This window comes from Peromyscus leucopus, chromosome 14 (assembly GCF_004664715.2).
Source record: "Peromyscus leucopus breed LL Stock chromosome 14, UCI_PerLeu_2.1, whole genome shotgun sequence".
Lineage (NCBI taxonomy): Eukaryota > Metazoa > Chordata > Mammalia > Rodentia > Cricetidae > Peromyscus > Peromyscus leucopus.
Window position 1 is genome coordinate 37,375,372 of NC_051075.1, and position 27,074 is coordinate 37,402,445.

General features: G+C 44.5%; 1 protein-coding gene across 3 annotated transcripts in view; it reads right to left on the reverse strand.

Annotated features, from left to right (window-relative positions):
* Map4k5 (mitogen-activated protein kinase kinase kinase kinase 5) overlaps nucleotides 1-27,074 on the reverse strand; it is a 97,160-nt gene that overhangs the window by 9,158 nt on the left and 60,928 nt on the right. The window contains exons 14-28 of one of the 3 annotated variants that reach the window (XM_028858632.1): nucleotides 21,681-21,739; nucleotides 20,881-20,948; nucleotides 18,693-18,735; nucleotides 17,968-18,121; nucleotides 16,881-16,978; nucleotides 16,331-16,372; nucleotides 15,227-15,311; nucleotides 13,196-13,275; nucleotides 12,731-12,791; nucleotides 8,656-8,658; nucleotides 8,192-8,306; nucleotides 7,822-7,880; nucleotides 5,692-5,795; nucleotides 5,146-5,323; nucleotides 799-867 (exon numbers count right to left, since the gene is read on the reverse strand). In XM_028858632.1, coding sequence (XP_028714465.1) covers nucleotides 799-867; nucleotides 5,146-5,323; nucleotides 5,692-5,795; nucleotides 7,822-7,880; nucleotides 8,192-8,306; nucleotides 8,656-8,658; nucleotides 12,731-12,791; nucleotides 13,196-13,275; nucleotides 15,227-15,311; nucleotides 16,331-16,372; nucleotides 16,881-16,978; nucleotides 17,968-18,121; nucleotides 18,693-18,735; nucleotides 20,881-20,948; nucleotides 21,681-21,739 — 1,218 coding nt within the window. Of the gene's footprint in view, nucleotides 1-798; nucleotides 868-5,145; nucleotides 5,324-5,691; nucleotides 5,796-7,821; nucleotides 7,881-8,191; nucleotides 8,307-8,655; nucleotides 8,659-12,730; nucleotides 12,792-13,195; nucleotides 13,276-15,226; nucleotides 15,312-16,330; nucleotides 16,373-16,880; nucleotides 16,988-17,967; nucleotides 18,122-18,692; nucleotides 18,736-20,880; nucleotides 20,949-21,680; nucleotides 21,740-27,074 lie in introns of all 3 variants that reach the window. The other 2 variants (XM_037210588.1, XM_037210589.1) reach the window with 2 other exon arrangements.

A 27,074-nucleotide genomic window follows, 5' to 3' on the forward strand; every position in this document is an offset into this window, starting at 1 on the left:
CTTTAGCTTCTTAAATTCCGGTTATGCTTATCTGGTTAATAACAAAATGTGTATCGTTTAGGATGAGAAAACTGATGCACTGTCCTTCTAGGTAACTTTGTGACGCTCTTACTTGACTGGTGTTTAGAGTCAACCCCTAGCCAAGGGATGGCAGCCATGAAGCCTTGCAGGCTTGGTTTACTCAGTTGGTGTATTAGATGATCTTACACACACAGCTAGTTCAGCCACTAACAGCAGGCTGAGAATAGACTAATCAGAGCAAAGACAGCCCTGTTTCAAACATAATCCCAAGACTGGTCCAGTCCGTCCTGCAGTACTAACTACATAAAGGTCAGATGGTTTTAAGAACCAGAGTGCCTCATCTGCCAAATCAAAGTAACACTGCTGCTAAGCTGTTTTTTCCTGCCTTCCCTGCTTACCTACAACACATTTCCACTAATGCTGTCTCCCCTGCACCACAAGGTCAAGGGTGGCAGGTGGAGTGCCAACTAACAAGCCTCCAACAGTTAATGTCAAGGATCCTGGGGTCACAGTTTACTGTGACCTTTACTCTCATTCATTACAGTGGGAGGGAGCCGCTTATTCAGAAATTCCCTAAGAGTGGGACAGTGCTAACGTCCATCCCCACGTGAGCCAAACCGAAAGCGACAGGATGGCCCCAGGGGACAGAGCAAAGACCCTCTTTGTCAATACAATCAGGTCGCCTAAAGAGGAGGCTTGACTGACAGAGTCAGCTTCATTAAAGGGGCTGCTTTATGAAGTAGAACACTCAAAAATAAACTTTAAAATAATACTCACTGTCTAAACACACCAAAACAGTATCTCTCTCCAACTGCGTCACGTGAATGGAATCCAGCTGTTGGCTGCCTAAGTGGGGAAATGTTACAGTTAGCAACAGGCTTCAGTAAACCAGGGCTCAGAAAACCAGCACAAAGTCTGACGCTCACTGTGATTTGCTCTTTAAAATACGGTGCAAATTGCACTTTGTCATGTTATCATTAAAAAAGTAGCTATGTATTCCAGTTTAGGAGAACAAATGTCAGCTCTAACATGGATAAACTGAGCTGAGAAATGCAGCATTGCTTTAATTACTGCTCTTGTTCTGGAAAGGCAGATGAGGGCGAATATGGGGAAGGAAAGGAAGACACACACATCAGTTAGCTTTTGTTCTACACTTATGAGAGATGGAATCTGTCAGGGCCAAAGGAAACTCCACTTCCCCAAACCCCAAAAACCCGTCTACATATCCAGAAATGAGCTCAACCTGGGCTACAGGAGGATTTCTGGTGGTTAGATAAAAGCCAGCATTCCTCAGGAACTTGAGAGGCTAGTTCCCATCTACCAAAGGAGTCCTTTCCCTTCCTTCTGGCCGAAGGGACATGGCTACCTGTGGCGCCTATCAGTGTATCAAGGCCCATGCTGGCTCCAGGCTCCCTCAACATCACAAGTACCGACCACACATTTCAGAGCCCAGGCTGGCATCCTAGACCATCTCCTCTCCTCCTCTGCCCTACACTGCCCCCAGCTCATGGCTTCCCTCCTCACAGCTACTCATTCTCCTTCTAACCCTGCTGGTCTTGACAGGCTTCTGTCTCTATGCTTCCTCTACTCTCCACCCCCTGCTCTTCTCCCCTTTCTTCAGACAGTCCCGCCATGTCCAGTCTCCTGGCCATGTTCAGTCTATTTCTTTCTCTCTCTGCTCTGGACTCTTCTGGATGTCTTTGGCTGTTCTCTCTCTCACATCTACAATAAAAACCTTCCCCTTAACCATACCATGAACAGTCATGTCGTCAGCTTATACAACAGGCATATGGTGCCTCTTACAGACAGACCACTGAGTAGCACAGTAGACAGCATCATCAATACAACCAATACATTATCTTTAAGGCGATACACCAACCGTAATTTTTCTCAGCTAACCCATGTCCATTCACTCACTCAACAGATACAAGGAGTGACCATGCAATAAAGGATCACGTACGCAGTAAGGACTCAGAATCTGGGAAGCAGGACTCCTAGAAGGACTCCTAGAACAGAGGGCATTTCAATACTCCAGCTTTGCCAACTGCAGGCTCTCGGCTCAACATCAACCATGGCTGGGACTTAGATTAACAGTTGCCTGTGAAAACGAAACTAATGATAGGCTAAAAGCTGGACTAGAAAGGGTGCCTCGCCTGTGTGCAAGGAAGATCTGATGATGGCCTCAGAGGCCTGGCTCAGCTCAGGAAGTAAGTTTTGGTCTGTTTTCACTTTAGGTGGGACAATGTTAATGCTGGATATAATATGACCTCAGGCATTAGAACACAACAAAGCCTCAAAAACCAACTCAAACTCTGAGATTCCAAAGAATCAACAAATTTCTCGCCTCGAGGACTGGAGCCCCCAGAGCACCACCTGGAAGAAAGAGGTTGTACATTGCCACCAGGGAACCATGCAATGGTCGGTGGCGCTACAGCAACCGGCAAACAACCTGTGCGGCTATGGATAATCATTATTTGAGTTTTTATTGTTATTTTTAAAGGTAATCGTCTTTGTTGTTGTTGTTTTCAATCCTTTTGAGACAGGGTTTCATTATGTGACCCTGCCTGCTCTTGCCTCCGGAATGCTGGCATTAAAGGCGTGCGCCAGCATCCCAGCCCAATCATGCCGTTTTAAACTCATCTACGGCCGCTTTCTGAGTGCCACTTGCCTAACAGGGAACCATTTCTATCTAGACTGCTTACTTTGGCAACAGGCAGGCAATGCTACTTCACCCCTTTCCGTGAGCTTCACAGGAGGCGCACACCCAACTGCAGAAGCCGCCAAGCCACACGGAAAGGCAAGGTACGGGCGCAAATGCCTTCCTTCTTTACCCTACAGGAAACCACGGCTTGGTCCGCACAGGGGGAGTTCAGAGTTCAGGGCGTGCCAGCTTGTTAAATCTCCAGGAGTAGTCACGTGACCTCAGGCTGTTGGTCTGAGACGACTCTGATGGCTGTGTCCCTCTTTAGGTGACCACAACAAACGGCTGCAGCAAAGGTCATGTTGTAAAGCTAGGACATCTCTGGGTCACACTGATTTGTCTCCGTAATGTGCGTGATCAAACACAGGCCCTGCGCATGCCAGTTACAGACACTAGCACTGAGCTGCGCCCCAGGCTTACACCGAAAGTGACATTCACGTGGGGTGGATGGCAAGCTTCCCTAGTGGGGATGCTTAGTGAGTTCTTAGAACTCCGTCTGTCCGTCCGTCCGCTATCAAAGCCAGGAGGCACCAGATGCAATACTGTAATGTGGCGGAGACTGAACAGTGGTCTAAAAAAGCCGCCACAAACCGCCTGAATTCTTTTCAAAGTGGCCTCATAAATCAGGGTTGACAGATGACAAAATCACACAGAGCACAACAAGCAGGAAAGCGAGGGTTCCCTCTCTTCATACACTCCACAGATTTAAGAGATAAATTCTTCAAAGTCCCCTCGGACAGTGCTTTTGAAACAGACATTTCATCGTCATTAACCAGCTACCCTGGGGGGTTAGCGAACATCAGAATCCTCCCCAGCCACAGCCCCAGACTGTCAATCATCTTCCCCGTCCCTGGACCCTGCAGACTTCCTGTCTTCGCAGCCTAGTCCATTGGGCTTGCAAGGATCCTTTTCAGTGCCTACAGGTGAGAACACACGGCGCCTGTCCTTTGACTTCTCACTTGCTCCCATGTTCAAGTCAGCCTCCTTCTCTTTCTTCCCCTGACCCAGGGTCCCCGTATGTAGCCCGGGTGGCCTGGCTCACTGTCCCCCACCTTCACCCGCTGAGTGCTGAGACTGCAGGCTTGTGCCATCACAGCCCACACAGGTTCACATCTGTCATGGTTGAGTAATACTCCATGGTGGAGAGGTACATGTTCGTCACCTATCCATCGGCTGAAATCAATCTAGGGTGATTCCACATCTTGGTTATTGTGGAGAATGCGGCAATAACTATGTGTGTGCAGCTCTCTTTCCAGCATACTGATTTTGTTTTCTCTGGAAAGGAGGTCGTACCTAACAGTGTAACTGCTGGGTGATGTAGCAGTTCCATTTCTAGTCTTCGAAAGGCCTCGAACTCTTTCCGTAACGGCTGCACTAACTGAATCCTGCCAGCAGCTCCTCCCTGCATCCTCACCCGAGTTTGCTATTGCTCGGTCTTGGATGGCATCTCATGACACCACTGACTTGCATTTCCCTGTTGGTTATATCTAGTGGTACTGGGTATTGTTTTCATGGGAAAAATGTATTGACTGATTTTTCCAAACCTGAACTGTGAGCAAAACTTCCAGAGCTTTCACTGAGATACGTGTAACAAACTTCTACATTAACCAGCCAATCGTAGAAAGAACAATAAATATTCCAATGGAAAAGCTTGAAGGCCACTTCAGAAACGTCTATCCATGTCTGGAGAGCACACCCACCAGTTGTAAAAGGTGATGGTGTGTGTGTGTGGGGGGGGATAGGATAAACAGGACAGGGACAGAAGGGACCTTTCTTAGCTTGAGATACGTAACTATTTAGTAAGCCCAAAGGCAAACTGGTAACAACTCAGACTTGAAATAGAAAAAGAAAAAAGTTTATTTATGTGTATGATGTTCGCCTGCCTGTGTGTCTGTGTACCACAAGCATTGCCTGGTGCCCATGCAAGCCACAAGAGGCCATCAGACCCCCTGGAACTAGAGCTGTGAGCCATCTCATAGGTGCTGGGAATTGAACCTGGGCCCTCTGCAAGAGCAGCCAGCTCTTAACCATGGAGCCATCTTCAATTACGTCAACAACTCAGACTTTTAAATGCCAAGGATATTTAAAACTTCTTCAGTAAAATTAATTTGTGTAAAAATTCCTTGGGCGGGGGGCCGATGAGATGCTTGCTGTGAAGCCTGATGACCTCAGTCAGGGCAATCCCTAGAACCCACACAGTGTAGGGGAGAACTGACTCCCACAAGTACATGTACCACCCACACCTAAAAAAAAACAGTCCTTGGGCAAATGGAGATCACAACTACATGCAGGGAATTTCTTGGGCTTACTTGGAACATTACACTTGCATTTTTCATTTCTGAGCCCACAATGATTGAAATTAAGTCTTCTGCATCTAGTATAGGCGAAAGCATGGATGGTAACATAAAGTGAAAAACACTCACCTGCACCGATTTCTGTAAACCAGGAAGATGCAGAATTCAAGTTGATTGTCTCAAACTGAACTACTTGGTTTGATTCGGTGCCTTTGCTGATAGCCACACAAACCATGGGGTACTCCTGTTCTGGTATTACCAGCATTTCAAAGACATTCAGTGGACTTGGTAAAGGAAAATCAAAATGCTGCAACAAAAAACCAAGAGAAGTAAGAGACATGTAGCAATCTTCTGTTCACACCGTGTTGAGTGAAGTCAGCTGAAAGGCTGGAGTTACCCTGTCTCATTCTATACAAGTTCGCCTCTCTGATGACGAGTGTGAGTGCCTCTGGAGAGACTTAGAGTACTGGCCACACTGCTGTTTGTGGCTAGGATGAGTCCAGAGCTTATTAGTAACAGTGAGTTACAGAGAAGATATTACGAAGCACCTCAACATCACACACAGTTCCCACAAACTCTCAGGGGTTGTCCCTCTAGTAGTAATTACAGATTTAGCCTAGTGTAGCTACTCACAGTGTTTTGTCAAGAAGGAAAATGTAAGAAAGCCACATGTACCTTTATCAACATGAATTTCTGCATCGGTTCATACCACTGCAGCAGAACAATTCCAGACTGCAAAGCTCCGCAGAGGTATTTATGTCCCGTGTAAGGGTTTCTAACTGAAAAGAAAGAAAAAAGATAAAAAACCCACCCACGTGCACAACACTGAATGCTTTTGTGAGAAAATAGTTCATCTAAAATGACAGCTGAACTACATTCACCTAACAGTTAAGAGGCCTTTCTTTCTTTTCTTATGAGACAGGCTCTTACTATATAGTTCTGGATGGTCTGGACCTCACTCTGTAGACCGGGCTGGCCTTGAACTCACAGAGATCCCCCTGCCTCTGCCTCCCGAGTGCTGGGATTACAGATGTGCACCCCCTCTCCTGCTCAGGTTATTTTTCTTTATGGAGGCAGATGCTGGTGTGAGGAAATGCCAGTGGTGTGTTGTGAATCAACTGTAGTACAGAAGGAAAAATTATTTGAAGTGACTTTTTTTAGCTGACAAACTACTGTCTTAACCAAGATGATAAGAATGGGTAAAAAATAAATGTTGCCTTTCATTTTTATTTAAACAAACAATACCAATTGGAGATCACAGATATTTCTTTCTAAATGTCTTTAATATGCTGAGTACTTAACCATGGGAATTTTTGATGTGATCTATACTGTCAGTTCTAAAACATGGAAGCTATTCTATAAACCCAAACCTGCTTCTCAATAATCTGAAATGATGAAATCTGAGGTCCAGGGACAACTGGAACTGATAACAATGTTTCTATGACAGAGCAGCTTGAGGGATGATGAAGATAACTTACCATGCTGATTGGGTATGCATGTATTAATTCATCTTTCTGTAACACCCTTGGCTCAAATCTACAAAAATCATCTGGGTCGTTTTCTCTCCCGAGTGTGACTCCCAACAACCACAATATACAATGGTTATGTGAGCAGGTACTAGCTCTAAGTTCTGCAGAACTGTGTCAAGTCTTAGGACTATAAGCTTCTAGACTTTTCTGGGCCACAGATCTTGGGATGATGACAGACAAATGATTCTCCCCAGGAAGCTGAAATCTGGTTATATCGTCTCGCACTGTGCAATTTCTCAGTCAGTGAAAGCCTGAGTATACTGTGGTGGTTCCAGGGACTACATCACTTGGTGACATGTCACTTAAGCACAACGGTTAAAGTCGCCCAATGACATACACATCACAAGGGACACATGACTGTAGACAGGCACACTGTGGTTGAGGCGTTTGTTCTACAGAGTATCTTTTCATGAAGATAAACACGTAAGCTCCCTTAGCAAACAAACAAACCCTGGACGTTAGGAGTCGGAGATTAGGAGAGATTGGACCCAGATCTGATTCTAGGTTCTATTACTCCCTTGTGACATCATCACTGTCCAGAACTGTTGAGGGATAAGTGTGATAGTCATGTCGTAAGGAACACAACTGCTGCTTCAAAAGAAGTCCATCCTCTACCATTCCCGTCCTGAGAGACAGCCGCTAAGCCTTTGGAATGCCATGCTTGAGCCCTCATCATGCCTTACATCTAACAACACAATTTAGGGCAGCGTCAGCAACAGCAGACAATTTTAGTACGAGGAGCTGGTCATGCCAGAGACCAAGAGTGTGCCTCGGGGTGGGGGGCTTTGACTCACTAGCGTCAGCTGGTCAATGGAGGGGTCAGATGGGAGGATGGCCATGTGGGTCATCTCACACCTTCATGATGGAGCCTCAGTAAAAACTCAGGATGCTGGAATCAACAGCTGAGTGGTGATGCTGTGTGAACTGCCACACAGTCACACCATGAGGGACCACACTGGTGTCCACTACTTCAGCAGCACCACCACGGGCAGGCCTGCCCCTGCCTCCCGCTCTCCTTCACACAGCGGGTTTGAACCTGTATTCTACCGTGCAATCACAGCCGCGGACATCACTCCTGTCAGTGAGTCTGTGAGTCCTTCTAGCCAGTTTTTGAATCTGAGGGTAGTTCAGGGTTAATACCAACACAGATGATGCTAGGCCACAGCTGGTTACGCTCTTCTCCTGACTTTTCATCTTATTTGTACTGTGAGATTCCTCAGGTGATAAAGATACCGAAAGCTGTGACCGTCCGGTGGGAGAAGCAGGGTTTACTCACCGATGCAGCACTTATGGCAGCCTTTTGTATCGGGGATCTTCGTGGTCAAGGCAAACTTTCTGCAAATATAAGACAGTATGAATGAACTCTATTGTGGCCTCCATATGGTGACATATGAACCAGCTGTACCAGAATCAGACAGGAAGGGGCTTAACAAACAAAAACAAGAAAAACAAAACACTGCCTTGGACTCTGCCTGCAGACTATGGTTTTATAGGATGAAGAATTTGTTATAAAACTTCCATAAGTGATTTTCATGCAGGAAGCATGAATTATTTCCAGTCTGGATGACATGTAAGTTAAGGACAGGAAGCTTAAAAACAGACACAAATACCCTCACCCCCAGGAGGATCGAAATGGTTTTCTGTACCTTGGCAGAATACGGTCAGGAAACCTATGAGTTTGGATATGGGCAGCTAATCCTGGTTTCTTGGCTTGTTCAAACAAAGCGATAAGATTGTGAGAGTAGAGCTGAGAGGTTTTTCCTGTAAAAGAAGAAGAAGAAAAGAAGAAGGAGGAGGAGGAGAAGAGGAAGAAGAAGAAGAAGAAGAAGAAGAAGAGAAGGAGGAGGAGGAGGAGGAGGAGGAGGAGGAGGAGGAGGAGGAAGTTACTTTTACTAGAATACATTTCAGGAGAGAAAAAAGACATTTTCCAGTAAAATAAAATACAGTTAGCTGGGTGTGGTGGCGCACGCCTTTAGTCCCAGGAATTAGGAGGCAGAGGCAGGCGGATCTCTGTTGAGTTCACGGCCAGCCTGGCCTACACAGTGAGTTCCAGGACAGCCAGGGAAACCCTGTCTCAAAACCACCAAAAAGAAAAGAAAAATGAAATTACCTTCTAAAATGATGAATCCAGTAATGTTCAAGGACCAAGCAAAACAGAAAAACATGTAAAAACACAACAAACAAGCCTGGTTAATATTATTTTGAAAGGAAAGGGTAAAATTACTTTTAAGCAAGCAGATCATTCTGTCTAGGCACATTCTCACAACTAGGTGATCTGGGAAGAATAAAAGTAAACCTGATGGAGGCTAATTGATGAAAGATAAACTGTTAAACACTAGTGTACACGTGTGTTACAGTTACAAGTACACACACACACACACACACACACACACACACACACACACACACAATTCTGTAATACTGTGATATCTCTTTGGGACAGATCTACCCATCAGCAATCCATCGATTTACCTTCAATTAAAATTGATTGTGATAAAATTTTAAAAGTATAGATTATCATACCAGGCAAAGTCAAACAAGCCAGTACTATAGCCCTAGTACAGTAAGGTATAACCCATACATAGCCAATTGCAGCCATGCTTAACAGGAGAGACACGTAAACATCATCGGATTCCTCACAAACGGTGTGACAGACAGAGTGACAACACTAACCCTCTCACTAGCAGAAACACATTACCCAGGGTATTTCATCCTCACAACTGTGTTTTCTCAGAACAGAAACGTTCCGGCCAACACAGCATTCTTCTTTTTACGTCTCTCTATACTCACTATCTCTGGTACCTATGCTCTTTCCATTTTAGGAGCAACTCTAACTGCACTACAGAAATGAACTAATCATAAATGATTTCCCGCTATCCCATTTTATTTCATGTGCACTATGTGCGGTTTTAAATGTTCAGTGTCTTTATGTCTGAAGACAGCTATGCCTAATGATAAAAGTAGCAAGAGTTAAGAAAAGTTATGTACAAAATTCAGAGTCGCTGCTCAGATGTGCAGCAGGAGGGCCTGGTAGACTAGGAGGCCCAGGAGTGAGAGGCCATGGCAGTTTCCACTGGGGCTCATGGAGGGGCAGCGGAAGACAAGGAGTGGATTCCTTTCACTGAGATGGACTGCCTGGTCAAGGCCCTGAAGGTCAAATCCCCGGAGGGCCACCTGCCTCTCCCTGCCATCAAGGAATCTGCAGTCACTGATTTTTCCTGGGCATTCCTCCAGGAGGAGGTTCTGATCTTGCCAGTACAGAAGGAGACCCAGGGCGATGGGCCAGCTTCAGGGCTTGTCACTCCTGGGACTACAATGCTCATGCTGGGCTTGGTGGTAAGTGCTCCAAGGAGGTAGCCACTGCCATCCGAGGGGCCATCATCTTGGTCAAGTGGACACACTGTCCCCTGTCTGGAGAGACTACTGGGGTACCAAGATAGGCAAACCCCACACCCCGTCCTGCAAGGTGACAGGCCACTGTTTGTGATGGCCCACAGATGCTCTCTAGTGAGACCTTACTCAGGGTCTGAGCTGGCTTTATCCAGCAGGGCTACATAATGGGATGATTTGGCCACGGGGTGGTTACCAGGTGTTTTGAAAGGTCTGCACTTGGCTGTGCATTGTGCTTTGATCTTGAACAGGTGAGGTCTTTTGCCTCGCCCCTTGGCCTTGTATAAAAAGCCCTTTGGAATAAACCTCGAGGCGACTCTGTATTGACCCAGGGCCCTTCCGAAGCTATCCAGTGTCTCTGTCTTTCTTGTCCTCTCCTTCTATCTTTCTATCTAATACTTCCTCATTCCTCTCTCCTCCCCACAAGAACCTTTGACAGGGCGGAGCTGGACTCTGACAGACTTCCACAACTACTGCTCTGTGCAGGTGTGCTTCATTCTGTTCCCAGAGGGCCGGCATCATCTCTGCTCCTGTGCCCCAGACACTGCTGCTGACGGCCGGTACTGATGACTGCTGCACGTCAGCCAGGGCTGCATGTCACCCTGGGCAACGTCACCTCTGATGTCATCTCCAACACCTACAGCTACCTGACCACACCTGCAAGGAGACTGTTCACCAAGTCTCCCCATGAGGAATTCACTGACCATCATGTGAAAACCCACACCAGAGCCTGGTTCACAGGACCCGGGCTCCAGCTATGGCTCCCACGTAGGGGTTTTCCACCAGAAAAAGAAACTGAATTAAGTCTGCTAAAAAATTCAGAAGTCATTCAACCAGAATTGGGTTTTTTCCTTTCACAAGAGTAATATATGAATATTTAGTAAATGAAATAAAAAATGACAGGCTAATCATTAATTAAAACCAAAGAGAGCAGCGTTTCCCAACCTGGGGGTTATGACCTCTTTGGAGGATGGAATGACCCTTTCAGAAGGGTCGTCTAAGACCACCAGAAAATATGGATATTTACATTATGATTCATAATAATAGTAAAATTAGTTATAAATATGAAATGAAAATAATTTTGTGGTTGGGGGTCACCTCAACATGAGGATCTGTATTAAAGGGTCACAGCATTAGGAAGGTGGAGACCCACTGCTTTAGAGGACTCCACTTCTTAACAAGTCATTTACACACAAGGCCGTATTTTTATAAACATTGTTATTAGCTCAAATACAGGGAGGAATAATACTTGTCTTGTACTGCTGTGGGATGTTCTGTATGTTAAATGTGTTGCTCTGATTGGTTGATAAATAAAATACTAATTGGCCAGTAGCCAGGCAAGAAGTATAGGTGGGACAAGGAGAGAGAAGAATTCTGGGAAGTGGAAGGCTGAGGCAGAGAGACGATGCCAGCTGCCGCCATGAGAAGATGTTAAGATGCCGGTAAGCCACGTGGCAACTTATGGATTAATAAAAATGGATTAATTTAAGCTATAAGAACAGTTAGCAAGAAGCCTGCTGTGGCCATACAGTTTGTAAGCAATATAAGTCTCTGTGTTTACTTGGTTGGGTCTGAGCGGCTGCAGGACTGGCGGGTGAGAGAGACTTGTCCTGACCGTGGGCCACGCAGGAAAACTCATCTACGTTGTACTACAAATGGGAATCAGTCAGTCAGTCTCCAGGCAGCCATGTAAGTCTAATGTGTGAGAAACTGCTGTTCGGTGGGTGTGGTTCCCAAGCCCACGGCAGCCCTTGTGTCTCTCTCTGTCTAGAGATGAGGATGTGGCTCTCAGCTCCTGCTCCGGCGCCTCCCCGCCTGCCACCATGTTCTGCCGTGATGACGGACTAACCCTCCAAAACTGTGAGCCAGCCACAATTAAATGCTTTCCTTTGTAGGAACTGTTGTGGTCATGGTGTCTCTTCACAGCAACAGAACAGTGACTAAGACAGTGGGTAAGAGTTACAAGAAAAAAGTCTAACGATACAGTAACTTATCCAGTCCTCTCATTACCACCAGCTACCAAAAGACCGACAACGCTAAAACCAGAACAGGCTGCTCTAGAATCTCCTTGTTTAGAGAAGCTGTGTGCGTGCGTGCGTGCGTGCGTGTGTGCGTGCGTGTGTGTGTGTGTCTGTCTCTGTCGGTGTGCACGCTCGAGTGCATGTGTGAGTACAGATCCATGTGCAGGCCAGAGGTCAACACTGAATGTTGTTCTTTAGTCAACGAGACAAGTTCTCTCCACGGTCCGAACTCGCCTACCAGGCTGGGCCCTGCTGCCTAGTGAGCCCCACTACACCGACCTTTCTACACGGGTGCTGGGGGCAGAACTCAGGTCCTCGTGCTTGCTGGAAAGCTCTCTATGGCTGAGCTATCATCTCCCTAGACCCCTGGATGCGAGGACTCTACAGCACCAGTCTGAGGTACTTGTGGTCCAGAACAACATTTGTATAAGACTTCACCATTTACTTAGCACTTTGGGCTGTTGCTTTATTTAACCCTCCCAATAACCTCACGAGGCTGTTTTGTTGTTATTGTTGTGTTTTGCTTGGCTCTCGGCTTCCTCCCACTGACTGCCAACACTCTCAGGCAGCCAGGGCCAGCCTGCAGGGGTGCAGGCTGTGCAAGGAAGCGGCTCAGATCACTGGTGTGTCCCCCCAGTGTCCCGATGCTGGGGAAGGGGTGGGATTGCAGTCCCCACGGGAGACGGGATCCTCTCTCAAAGAGCAAACGCACTGTCACGCACTGTACTAAATTTCACGTCTCTGCCTGCCTATGGTTTTCCCCGTCACGCATACCTGACAATGACATCAGCGTGTTATTGATGACGTAGAGCCATGTACATTTCCGTGGAAACAACTGAGGAGGAGGGGGAGGAGGAAGAAGAAGAAGATTATTAAACTGAACACCTTTGATTCTCTCCTCTTACCCTGCCCCCAAATCCCAACCCAGTAAAGGGCTGCTGCCGGCCGGGGGCGGGACTCAGTGGCAGCGCATGGGCTGGGCATGCTCAGGGCCCTGGGATTAGTCCTCAGAACTGGCAAAACTAAACCAACGGTACTAGAAAAAGTTTGGTAATTTCTTTGGGAAAAGTACTAAAACCTTAAGAGAAAAAAAAAAAAAAAACCTTTTAACATGAAAAATCCTTTAAGTATTTTAACCATAAAAACTAAGATTAGAACCCATATAAATGGATTTAAAATTATGATACTTCTTTTATCCAATTTGCTCAAACTAATTCTTTAAGTTAAAAATTTTAGTACCTGTTCCATAGTTGCTTCATGTAGCTCATTGAGATTCAATGTGTAAATACCATCTTCAGTTCCAAAAATAATGTACTGATCTATAACAGCAAGTTACCAGAATTTATTATCATTTTCTGAAATTGCACACTCAGATAAGGGCTATATGTAGTAATGATATTTAGCATTAGATGGCCACACATTCACCAAAGGACAAGCATTTTTTAACATTCATGCCACCATGTTTCTTTCCCATGTTTTAAAAAGTAAATATAAGCTGTGTAAGACTTTAACTCAATGCTGCCTTCCAACTGAATTTTAAACTGTTATAGTAGTACATTTTTGCAAGACACTCCAAATACTCAAATATACCTTAAAATATAAACCATAAGCCATGACACACCACAAATAATGAACACACTTTTTGTTCAGACGTCGGTTTCTAAATACTATTACCACTAAAAAGAACCAGAGCTTCTTGGAGCAAAGACTGATTCTGAGGAAGGAAAGCTGAAACTGCCAGGAAAGTGAGGGATTGTCCCCACGCTGAAGGGGACAGGAAAGTGAGGGATTGTCCTCACACTGAAGGGGACAGGAAAGTGAGGGATTGTTCCCACACTGAAGGGGACAGGAAAGTGAGGGATTGTCCTCACACTGAAGGGGACAGGAAAGTGAGGGATTGTCCCACGCTGAAGGGGACAGGAAAGTGAGGGATTGTCCTCACACTGAAGGGGACAGGAAAGTGAGGGATTGTCCTCACACTGAAGGGGACAGGAAAGTGAGGGATTGTTCCCACACTGAAGGGGACAGGAAAGTGAGGGATTGTCCTCACACTGAAGGGGACAGGAAAGTGAGGGATTGTCCCCACACTGAAGGGGACAGGAAAGTGAGGGATTGTCCTCACACTGAACGGGACAGGAAAGTGAGGGATTGTCCCCACACTGAACGGGACAGGAAAGTGAGGGATTGTCCCCACACTGAAGGGGACAGGAAAGTGAGGGATTGTCCCCACACTGAAGGAGACAGGAAAGTGAGGGATTGTCCCCACACTGAACGGGACAGGAAAGTGAGGGATTGTCCCCACACTGAAGGGGACAGGAAAGTGAGGGATTGTCCTCACACTGAAGGGGACAGGAAAGTGAGGGATTGTCCCCACACTGAACGGGACAGGAAAGTGAGGGATTGTCCCCACACTGAAGGGACAGGAAAGTGAGGGATTGTCCTCACACTGAACGGGACAGGAAAGTGAGGGATTGTCCCCACACTGAACGGGACAGGAAAGTGAGGGATTGTCCCCACACTGAAGGGGACAGGAAAGTGAGGGATTGTCCCCACACTGAACGGGACAGGCACTGCCATTGCACATAAATCCTGGAAACATGTAAGTGTCCAAAGAAGTCACAGTGTAGATACATCTTACTGAACATAGACTCCAACATCCAAACTGATGAAAGTGACATGGAATTTTAAACTGAATGTTAGATTGGAGAAATTAAAATGAGTGGAGACAGCAGGATATAAATAAGGAGAAGCTTCCTGATTTATTTATTTATTTATTTATTTATTTATTTATTTATTTATTTATTTATTTATTTATTTTTGAGACATCGTCCCAGTATAGCCCAGACTGGTCTTGAATTGTTTCTTTTTCTTGCCCACTCACACCCCCAAGCTAAAACCCTTTACTCCTAAATATTCCCCTGTGTAGTTTTTTAAAAATAAGTTTTATGCAACCATAGAACACCGAGACTGAAACAGGACTTCCCACTGCCTACAGCCCTCAATGGCTGGCTAGGAACTAACGTCTCGTCCTTGCAGACGAAGGACACAACATCTGTGCTATCGCGTTAGCCTCCTTGACGAGAACCGTTCCTGCACACTGCTCAACTCTGACGCACTTGAACCAGAGCCGAGCGACTTACTTCCTTGTCGTGAGGCCCTTTAGTTCCTAAGGTGACAATGTTAGAGTTAACCACCTCAACTCACTAATTATAAATACCTTCTGTACAGTAAACGTTTTCTAGGAGGTGTATATACAATTCAGACTTGTACCTTTTGTATCAGGGTGTATCCAGGATGTTGCGCAATTAATTTTCAAAGGGCAGCCATCAAATACTTTTGAAAAACATGCTCCCATCTTGTTTATAAAGAAAGAAATATGGCTTATTTTATTACATAATTTTAATATTCTTAGAAAATCATGCAATGTCAAACTCTTTTTTAGAAACTTGGGGTTTTATCTCAAAACAAAATACAGATTTTAACACAGTTAAGCTTTTTCTACCAAGAGTCCCAATCTTCCCTTTCTTTCCTTTTTAGGGTCAAAGTACTAAATTTACCAAACATCTACATATTTAACGAGCTGCAGGATTTTAAGTTATTACTTCAGGACTAACATCAAAGGGAAATCATACTTCATTTTCTTCAGTACCACTGAAGTGGTAAGAACAGCAGGGTAAGTCTAGAATATATGCAACAGACAACAAGAGCAACTCTGTATTCTAGACATTAACTACATCAGTAGCACAATTCACAAAGTACCCTGTTCCCACGGTTGGCAGCACCACCTCACGGATATCGCACTGTGAGATGACAGAGAAGTGTTAACCTAAACCGCCTGCCTTCTCATTGGACATCGCTCAAGGTGGGAACGGCTTCGTAAGGAAGAAGGCCCAGTATTAACACCACAGTAAAATTAAACTGCTGCTTAGATGCTAATCTGAGAACCCACTGACAGGATTTATGAATCTTCAATTTTGTTTTTCTTTTTGTTCTTTCTCCTTTCCCTTCCTCTCCTTCCTCTTTTTCCTTCTTTCCTTCTTCCCTTCCTTTCAATATCTGATTGCTCAGATGTAGTCTGGAACTCACTATGTGGGCCAGGCTGACCTTGAACCCATGATCCTTCTGCCTTAGTCTATGGAGTGCTAAGATTATAGACCTGCTGTTACACCCAACTTGGTCTCCACATTTTAACCATGTCACTCAAATTGGAGTATGTGATCTGACTACAGCACATTTAAATCTATCTACTAACTTTATATTCCACAAAATTATTTCTTTTAGTGGTTCAATATACTTGACAGGAAATCTACTCCTACTGCTTTTAAAGAGATTTAAAAAAAAAATCAGCAAACAGGTCACATAAACAGTCCTTACCAAAACTTTTGGGGTGGGTGGAAGGCCATTGATGGTTGGTTTCTGTGAAAAAAAAATTTAAAGTAATTTTTAATAATGTAAGAAAGCCTAGGTTTAAAAATAGAATTTTAGTCATTTGCTGTTTCAGTTATTATAATACTTATTTTAAAATTATTTTAATTTTATGTACATGAGTGTTTGCTGCATGTATGTATATGCAACATGCGTGTGCCTGGTGCCTGTGGAGGCCAGAAGAGGGCGTCAGATCCCCGGGGACTGAAATTACTGACGGTTGAGAGCTGTCACATGGGTGTGGGAATTGAACCCAGGCCCCCTGAAGAGAAGCCAGGGCTCTCACTGCTGAGCCATCTCTCCACATATATAAGACAGTCTTTGTGTTGTCTACCTGACCCAACCCTGAGCTCCAGGGGTCTTTCCGCTCCAGGCTCCGGTGAGGCGGACAACAGCCCACGCCACCATGCTCAAGTCTAGTTACTTGAGTCCTTACTCCTGCCCCCCTCTATGAAAACCTGTTAGTTACAGCCAACGGCTGAGTGCCTGCTGTACTCACAGGGAAGTCCCTCTTGTCCTTTTTTCGAGGTAACTGCGGAGCTTGTGCTGATCCCTCCATATTTTCGCTCATCAGTTTTGAGATGCCATCACCATTCCCTAAGGAAACTGTGGGTAAGGTAGAATGAGCACACACAGAAGAACATTCTCTGAAGAGCGACCTTTCTCCCCATCCTTCCCCTTCCTCTTGGGGTTGTCTCTGCGGGAGCACATTTCTGTCAGGAGTTCTTTACCGCTGCTCTTGTCCTCTAGACTCTTTGGGTACACTGCGTCCTTAGCCATGCCCTTAAATTATGCCAAACATACTGCGAGCAAAATGAAATCCAGCCGCTGGCCGTGGCACTCGAGACCTTCCCAACAGAGTTTCAGTCTACCTGCAGTCCACCTTCTCACGCCATATCAGACTGCTTCAAACATGAGGCAGATGTTTCTGCGTTAGTGTATTTGCCCAGCCCTTCTTATTCTCCAAGACGGCCTAAGCATTGGTTCTACTTCTGTAGTTCATCAAGCCCTTTACCACCATCCGGAGCTCAGCACACTATCCTCCAGCCTCGCCTCCCTTAGAGAGGCAGGGCTCCACCCACACTGGTCTTTCTTTTCCTCCCCCCATCCTGTCATTTGTTTCTTTTGATTAATTACAGAGACCTGCCTTTTGTTTTTTTTTTTTTGAGACAGAATTTCTCTGTGTAACAGTCCTGGCTGTCCTGAAACAGGACCAGGCTGGCTTTGAACTGAGGTCTGCCTGCCTCTGCCTCTCAAGCGCTGGCATGACAGGCAGCCAGCACCAGGCTCAGCTATCTTTTGTAATGTTTCGAGCACACGGCCTCCGACTCCTGGAGGGCAGGAACATGGGCACTTCCTCTGGATCCTAACATTACTAAGGGGTTGAATTAGGGTGAAATGGTCTGGAGATATCACAGCCACTTGTGTGCAATTAAAGCACAGAAACACAGGATTGAACTGCCAGGGACGAACTGGAGAAGAAGGCATTATTACAGCCGGGAAGAGAAGGACTTCTCCCCACCTGTCTGGCCCACCCAGACCACGGCCTCCAGCTGCACTGCGGGCTGCAGGCCTGCTGCTCATACCTACAGAGGATGCCTCTGCCACGGGAATGCAACTTGGACTACTCTGTCTTCTGAGAACTTGAGGTGCTCTGGTCTCTGGGTCAGGGCACCGTTTCACGGTTGCTGACTTCTCTTCATCTAGGAGGCTGTCTTCGGGGTAACTGTTTATCCTGGGCTAATGACAGAAGGAAAGAAAGCACTCTATAAACATCATAGGAATCTTCAGCACAGTATTCAAGTGAGTCACTGCTCAACAGAACTATGAACTTAACATGTGGGTTTGAAAATGAGTCCCAACCCCAAATCATAAAACTTTTATAACCAATAAAATTATGTAAGCAGTTGCCAAGTATTTAACGAGCAGAAACTGACAATGACTTAATGAAGAATGATTCTATTGAAATGTCAAATTATAGCAATAAATGATGATGATAAATATACTTTATATCTCCCACCATGCCGTCAAATATTTTTCCAAAAGAGCAAAATCCTATTTCCTTTTGGCATCTATTATAATAGTATATATAATAAGTATGTATATATATGTGTGTGTATATATATGTATATATATATTTTACTATATAGTATTTCATACAAACTCTTCTTTGTTATGTACTTTATATTTCCATAGCTACCTTCTAAAGAAAATTAATAAACTTAAAAATTTGAACAAAGTCAGTGAAATTATTTTTAAAATGTGATTATGTAAAGAAGGATTTATCGTTCAAAATCCTGGAGCAGCTCACCTTAGGAGGAAGGGGAGGTGGTACTGCGCGCTTAGAGGTTGATCTAATCAAAGAGAAAAACTCAATTTAGATGATCACTCGACTGTCACACAGACGACACTGTCAAATACGCACTCAAAAGTCTACAAACAGAGGCTCTGAGACAAACAGAGCATGCCGGAAACCTATGACCTTGCATCTAAGACTGCATCAGCAGTCTTTTCCAGTTGCATTTTGCTGCCTTTAATGTATAATTCAAACTAGATTAAGCTTAAAAGAGAAAGATAAATTCAGGCTTCGGGTGCTTCAGGGCCTGAGCACATGGTTAGCATGGACAAGGCTCTGCTTTCGCTTCCCGTCGAACAGGAAACCCTCCACTATCTCGGAGCCTGTGGAGCCCTGCTTGGGACAGAACTTCAGAAGAGCAAGTGCATGTTTGGAAGGAGAGGGTACAAGCCACTCTGCTGGCAATAAATAGCAGGGTCCCCAGAAACAAGGGTACATATAGAGTCTTTTTAAAATGAGAGATGTTGACGCTTGAGGGGAAATGGAATTTTACTTCAGCAAAAGATGTGCTGATGTGTATAAGGCAAAGAACAGTGGGAGGCCTGGTGGCAAACCAACAGAACCTGGGTGACCTGGGAGAGGTAACTCATGTGCATGGGAACTGTAACATGGTGCATGCCACACTCTAAGCTACCTTTTTGCTAAAGTACTGTATAGAGAATACATGTGATGCTGTATCCCTAAAGGATTTAAACTAATGAAAAGTAAATAAACAAAAACAGGGCCGTGTATTTATAAACAATTAAAAAAATAAAACTGAAAACGTCCCACCACGAGTGGGCTATGGAGGCACAGGCCTGTAATCCTAGCATCACGATGGCAGAGGCAAGGTGAACAGGGGACTCAGGGCCAGCCTGGGCTACATGAGATCCTGCCTTAAAAAAGAAAAAACAAACAACGCCCCCCCCCCCCAACCCAAACATCAACAACAACCACAAGAGAATAAAGCAAACAAAACCAAAACAACCGACAATGAAATTCAGAATTCTGGAGCCCGTGAGTGCATGCTATTAACCCTTTGTTGACCAACGGACACTTGGAAGACCCTCTGAACCAGACCCTGCAGTTAAGAGCGCAGGTGACCAGGGCACACCAAGTTCGAGAGGCAGTGGCAGCCCAGCGGTCACTTCTCCAGAGTCTTTTCAGTGTTTTATTCTTTTATTTTTATTCATTCAAAACGCAAATACCCTCTTTTAACTTAAAATTTTATTTATTCATTTTATGTGTATGTGTGCCCTTGTATATGCGCCTGAGGATGTGTGTGTGTGTGTGTATGTGTGTGTGTGTGTGTGTGTGTGTGTGTGTGTGTGTACCATATGTGTGCAGTGCTTGCAGAGGTCAGAAGAGGGCATTGGCTTCTCTGAAAATGGAATTACAGGCAGCTGTGGTGCCGGATTGGATGCTGGAACAAACCCTTACTGCTGAGCCATCTTTGCACACTCTTTCTCCTCTCCCCCCAAACACCATTCTCAGTGAATGGGCAGCAGCTAGATTGGACCCACAGGCTGTAGTTTGCCAACCTCAGCTCTGCTGACCTCACCCGGGGACCCAGAAGTCTACATTTTCAATGAATCTCTAGGTAACTGAAATGCACAAACATGTAAACAATTCAATGACTCACTGAGGCCAGCCCCTCAATTCACTGCTGAATAAAGACAGGTCTAGAATATGAAGAAACTACATTAGAGAAGCAGAATGAAGGTTTTCTGACCACCACTACAGTATTTCTCCCCCAGTGACATCTTTCAGTACATTATCATTACACACACTATGTGCTGTCTAAAACAAAAACCACACCAGGAATGGAGGCACATACCTGCAACTCCAGTACTTGGGAGGCAGAGCCAGGAGGATGGCTGCAAGTTCAAGGCCAGCCTGGCCCAACTAGGTAGTGCCAAGCAAGCTAGGGCTACATAATACGATCCTCTTGCAAAGCAAACAATTGAAAAACAAAACAAAAAACAAACTGAAGAAAATAAACAAAAATACCCCTAAACAGAAGAGACCCTTTAAAAATCTTACCAATAGTTCATGATGCTTTTTGTCAATAATAAGTCAAAGCTCTATCTACATTGACAACTTTGAGACAAATCCCCATAAAAGCCATTCACATAATCAAGTTATTAATTAGAAAACAACTTACCTGCCTGTATTTGCACCATCCACAAAAGGATTCCAATGTAACATAAAATTTGGGTCTGATGGCAGTCCCTGTGCAGGTCACAATTTAAAATGTTACTTTCACAGACACTAATCAAGTTACTGTCAACCATCTGATTCACTATTACGCGTCAGCCATCTTATGTGGTTCAAAACACCCCATGCCGTGGCTGTTAGCTATCATGGCATCCAGTCAGGTGTTATGTCTCCACAATCTGTTCTGTCATTCCACACATTTGGAGCGATGACTCATCACCATTTGATGTAAACTTAAGAACTTCCCCACATCTACTAAATAGAGCTTTCCATCTGAAAACCAAAATCAAACAAAACAAGACAACCTACAAAAATCTGAATTATCTGCATAACTCCATCAGCCAGGACAACTATATAACCCATTAACAAGCACGCAAAATGCTGGTGCATACAGGAGCCAGCAGTAAGAAGAATGTCCATTAAAATCCGCTATAAACTGTACTCCTCCCACCCCCACCCCAGGACAGGGTTTCTCTGTGTAACCCTGACTGTCCTGGAACTAACTGTAGAGCAGGCTGCCTGCCTCTGCCTCCTTAGTGCTGGGATTAAAGGTGTGTGCCACCACCACCTGGCCTTGAAACTGCACTTATATTGGTTAAAAAGAAGTATACATGAAGGAACCTTCCAGGCCAGTCCTACCAATATCTTATTTATTTCTTTACATACATATACTTAATTTCTTAAAATATATCTCACTCTAAGTTTTCTCCAATTCTAACATGGAAATGTTTTAAAAGTCACAGTTACCATTTCATCTCGGGCTTCTGTTTCTTTTCTCAGAGGTGGTTCAAACTGTAACTTGTCAACTGTAAAATATAGAACAGAGTATACATAAATAGACAGACACACACATAAATCCATCATCTTAGGTGGTTAACTTAGGGAATGAAATGAGAATGAACACTGTCGAGAGGAGGAAAAGCAGAGACACGGGAGAGAATCTCATCACTTCTTTTATAAACCCCTTCACACTTCCCCAGAAAAAGCAGCGATCTGGGATTTCCCCTAGCTTCTATGCTTAATTCTCGGCTGAAATCAGGAAATTTAAAAAGCGCTTGTAAAAGAAAATGTTTAAAATATATTGGAAGTAGACAAAGGAAAAGCTTCAGAGATTGTTTTCCAAGTTGCAGAGGCTGTTTGGAGATTAGCAACAGCTTCATGGCAGAGAGAACTCTGCCGCTTTTCGCAGATTATCTAACAAGAGTGAATGAGATGTCAGGATGGTGTTTATCATCTACGGCCACACTCTGCCCTGCAGTCTACTTGATCTCATCAGGCTACTTTCATAATTCTTCCAAGGATTCAAAGAGCAAGTTCTTTTACATGGAGAAAAGCTACTTCATTACCCACTTACAGTTGTTACAATTTTAAAACTTTTAAAAATTGAATGTGACTAAAAGTCCAAAAAAGTTTTTTCAACACTTACACTCATAAACATATAAGATTTCTAAATACAATCTCAGCTAATTGCTAAAAGGCTTTCAAATAAGATCTAGCTGCATTTATCCCTAAAAAAAAAAATTGTAAAAAATAATACAAAGCACTAACATAATTTGTTATATGGAGCAAAAATAGTAAACCATAAATTTTTCCATCCTCCCCCTTCTTTCTCTCTTTTTAAAAAATGTTTGTGCTTTTATCTTTTAAGATAGGGCCTCCATATAACCCAGACTGGTCTGGAACTCACTGTGGACAGCTTAGGCGCTTTCCACTCGGGACCCTCCTCCAGCCTTAGACTGGGCAGTGCTGGATGAGATCACAAGTGCACACAACCACATCTGGGTTAACAATTTCAGCAGGAGAGGAAGACATTTTATAAAATATGTTATCTACTTAAGTACAATCTAAAAGCCTCTATTCATTAATAACATTTGACATAACCTACAAATATTTTTGAAAAAAGACTTATTGTTTTTGTGTGTATAAATGATTTGCCTCCAGGTACGTATTGGTGTTCACATGAGTACCTGGAACTGGAGTTACAGGTAGTTGTGTATACAGCTGGAAGACAGCACTGTGAGCGTGGGACAGCCTGTGGTATTAGGTCACACTCACTGCATGGGACAGCCTGCGGTATTAGGACAGACATCTGAGCTTCTGTCCAGAGAAACCTTGTGAACACTCTAGAGCCTTTAAAAGGGTCAGCCTGGCTGCCAGGTCATTAAGACTTCAAAGGAAGAGGACAAAATTTAGATGCTCAATATGGCGTTACATTGTCCAAGATAGGTGGAGAACAGGAACCAAAGACAGTTGACAAAAAGAAGAAATAACTCAGACGATCTAGGCAATCAGCAGATAGGAGCTTTAAAAACATACCAGAAACATGCTTGAGGACTTACGAGACAGACACTGGGTGAGCAGATAATCTCAGCACAGACACAGAATTACATTTCTAAATATGCACATATATGTACATATAGGATCTGCATATGACTGAAGTTTATATTTGAAAAATAGTGTGCCTGAAATAAAACTCAATGATGGACTTAACAGCAGCTGTGAGAGTGATCCACGCCATCAGTGAGTTCACACTAACAAGAGGCGCAGAAGCAGAGCAAAGACCACGGCAGATGTTCCAAAGAAACAGCATGCACACAATGGGAAACACGGCTCCCTGGACCTACGCAGTTTAATGAACCCTACTCCGACAACAGAACCAGAGTCCAGGTGGTGTAAAACTGTATACACTAAACATGTCTCAGCCATGTGCCTGTGACAGATGGAGAAACTGGAGTGGGGGGCAGCATTTCCAGATGTACAGGATGCTCGGGTTTAGTTCAGTGAGGAGGTTTTAACAGGTTTCACTGTCATTCAGGCAAAGAAAACAAAACACTTGGGCTGTGGAAGTGTAAGAAGTTAGTAAAAGTCCCCTCAGCTTGTTTAAAACTGTCATTTACTTGTCTTTTTTTTTTTTTTTTTTGGTTTTTCGAGACAGGGTTTCTCTGTGTAGCTTTGCGCCTTTCCTGGAGCTCACTTGGTAGCCCAGGCTGGCCTCGAACTCATAGAGATCCGCCTGCCTCTGCCTCCCGAGTTCTGGGATTAAAGGCGTGCGCCACCACCGCCCGGCTTTGTCTTTTTTTTTAAAGGCAAGAGTTTCACCATGCAGTCCTGGCTGGCCTGAACACTTGCCAGTCTCCTGTCTCAACCTCAGGAATTCTGAGACTATGCGCCCACGATGATAATATGCCTACATTTTGGTTAGAGAGAGAGGAAGAAAAGGCTTTCCTGGCACTCACCAGCCTGGTAGGACAAACAAATCCAAACGCAAGGGCTGGAAGGAACGTAATTCCTCCCAAGGATGTTCTGCCCGTGTCACGTTTCATGAAATGAGCACCCTCTCTGAGATACACTGCTTTCTCCCTGAGAAACTGCTCTTTAAATCAGGCTGCCAGGGCCCTGCCTGTGTGAAATCATGTTCATTACAGTGAATCATCGTAGAATGTCTGGAAGATCTAAGTCACTCAGATCCAACCCAGACACTGAGCTCCAGAGGAAGGCACTTCTGAGGGCAGCGCTCAGCAACAGGAGGCTCCAGAGTCCACTTCAGAACCGACCCCGCCTCACCCTTTCCCATACACACGCCTTCACTTTACCTTCCCCTGAACTCTGCCTCTCTGTGCATCTTCTGCTTCTCTGTTTGATAAGATGCCGCATGGTTTCTATAGAACGTTTTATACCACCGCAAAGAATCAATAAATGTGACCTTGTTGGACTATTTCTTTATCTCTGGCCAGTCTAACATTGGATATGTGATGGTTCTGATGTGAAATGTCCATGAAAATCTACATGCTAAGGCTGGTTGCTAGCTGATGGGCTTTGGGGAAGTGACTGGTCATGAGGGCTGTGACCCCAATATGGATGAATTCAATGATGGGTTCACAAATGGGAGATGACAGAAAGTTGAAGGTGGGGCCTAAGTGCAGGGAGTGAGTCTTTGGGGACTGCATACCGTCTCTGGCCAGTTCATCTTCCTCCTCTCATTCCTCATCCCTTTCATGGTGAACTTTGATTATACTGTTCTGCCTCACTATAGGCCCAGAGCAAAAGAGCCAAGGGACCATGGACTGAAACTCAAGAGACCATGAGCCAAACCAATCTTTCTCCCTCTGTTTCCCTCTGATACTTTGTTATATCAACAGCCAGGTTCAAAAATTATTAATATCCACTAAAAGTACACAGTAAGAACACACAGAATGATCGAAATAGCCTCAAACAAAGTGAACAGGAGGACAGGTGAGTTGTAATATACTCATAAATGTACTACTCCACTACCGTGTATTCCTACACAATGGTGTGAAAGACTCTCACAGATATGGGTGAGTTAAAGACAGGGGTCCACTGTGTCATGCTATTTGTCTAATGTCAAGATGAGTTAAAAAGGAACCTATGTGACAGGGACCATAATATCAATTAATCTGGACAGAGGGGAGGGTGGGGGAGTACTGGATGGAAGGGTACTGGCTGTGAGAGAGCATGGCAAAGTCGGAGATTCCAGTTACGTGCCACACACTGAGCAGGGAGACTGCTGCATGGGTGTATGTATCTTTAAATTCTTACCATGTATCACACGGAAGATTTGATCATTTTCCTGTATATGTTACCAGTCCAACCCAAGAAAACTGAAGCAAAAACCAGAATAGAACTGCAATCTATTAAGCAAGCAAGAACAGAGCCACAAAACACTCTGGTATCTACAAAAGGAGAACTGTTCAAATGTAAAGACAGAAAAAAAAAAATCACCAGTAAAATGACCTCAACTTTATCCAAGGCATACTCCATGAAAATATCAGCATTCTGAACGCTCATGAAGAAAACTAAATCTTGACCATCTCCTCCCAACCCAAAGAGTTAGTGGGAGGGAGGGAAGGAGGGAAGGAGGGAAGGAGGGAGGGAGGGAGGGAGGGAGAGAGAGGGAGAGGGAGGGGAGGGAGAGGGAGAGGGAGAGGGAGGGGAGGGAGAGGGAGAGGGAGAGGGAGGGGAGGGAGAGGGAGAGGGAGAGGGAGAGGGAGAGGGAGAGGGAGAGGGAGAGGGAGAGGGAGAGGGAGATTTTAGTTGAGACCAAGCATTATAAAGATGCCAACTCTGTTAATACATAAATTTAATCACACATCAGGAAAAATCAATTTTAAAACTAGATAACCAGATTCTAAAATGTATTTATATAACAATCAGGTATAGTTAGAAGAACAACAGTTTGTGGACCTGGAAAGAGAAGCAGGAGTAGGAGGAGACACAGTCTGTAACACTCACAAGTGTGCTGCTGTACACGAACAGACATCTCAAAGTAACATAACAGAATTCCCGGAAACAAGTCCTAGGACATGCATGGGATTTAGTCTTACAATAAAGATGGTATCTTAAATCCATGAGAAAAAAGATTACAGATCCTAACAAACAGCACTGACCCCAAAGGGCTGTCACCAGGAAGAAGAACAGAAGCCTAGTCCTCACTTGATACCCTCTAACTTCATGTCAAAGGGCTAAGTAAAAACTGGAATTGCAAAATACACAAACACACCCTAGAACATTCTTTTTGCAGCCTCAGAATCAAGAATATAATACAAGGAGCTGAAGAAATGGCTCAGTGGTTAAGAGCATCTGTTACTCTTGCAGAAGACCTAGACTTGGCTGCCAGCACCCACACGGTGGCTCACAACCATGGCTAACTCCAGGTCCAGGAGATCCTATGCCCTCTTCTGACCACTGCAGGCACCAGGCACAGTCATGGGACACATACATACATGCAAGCAAAACACTCATACACACAAATAAAAAGTGAATATATTAAAACAGAGAATATAACATAAAATGCAAAGGCTATAAATAAAAGACAAATTAGATTACATTAAAAGAATGTTAGATAGCTAAAAAAAAAAAAAAAAAAGTAAATACTGCTTTGTCAAAGAAGGATATCTTTGGTATCTGGGGCCCTCAGAAATTTTTCACAAGAAGCAACAAGGCTCTGGGAAGGTGGTTCCCTAGGCATGTAATGCTATTTTAGAAGGAAGACAGCAAGCTGGGCACTAGCATGAACAGAGGCACCGAATCTTGAGTTACTACTGGCCTATCTATGACAAGTCCTGTTGAGCAATAGATAAGGGGAGATATTCTTTTAAACAGCTAGGAACACTTGGTTTGAAG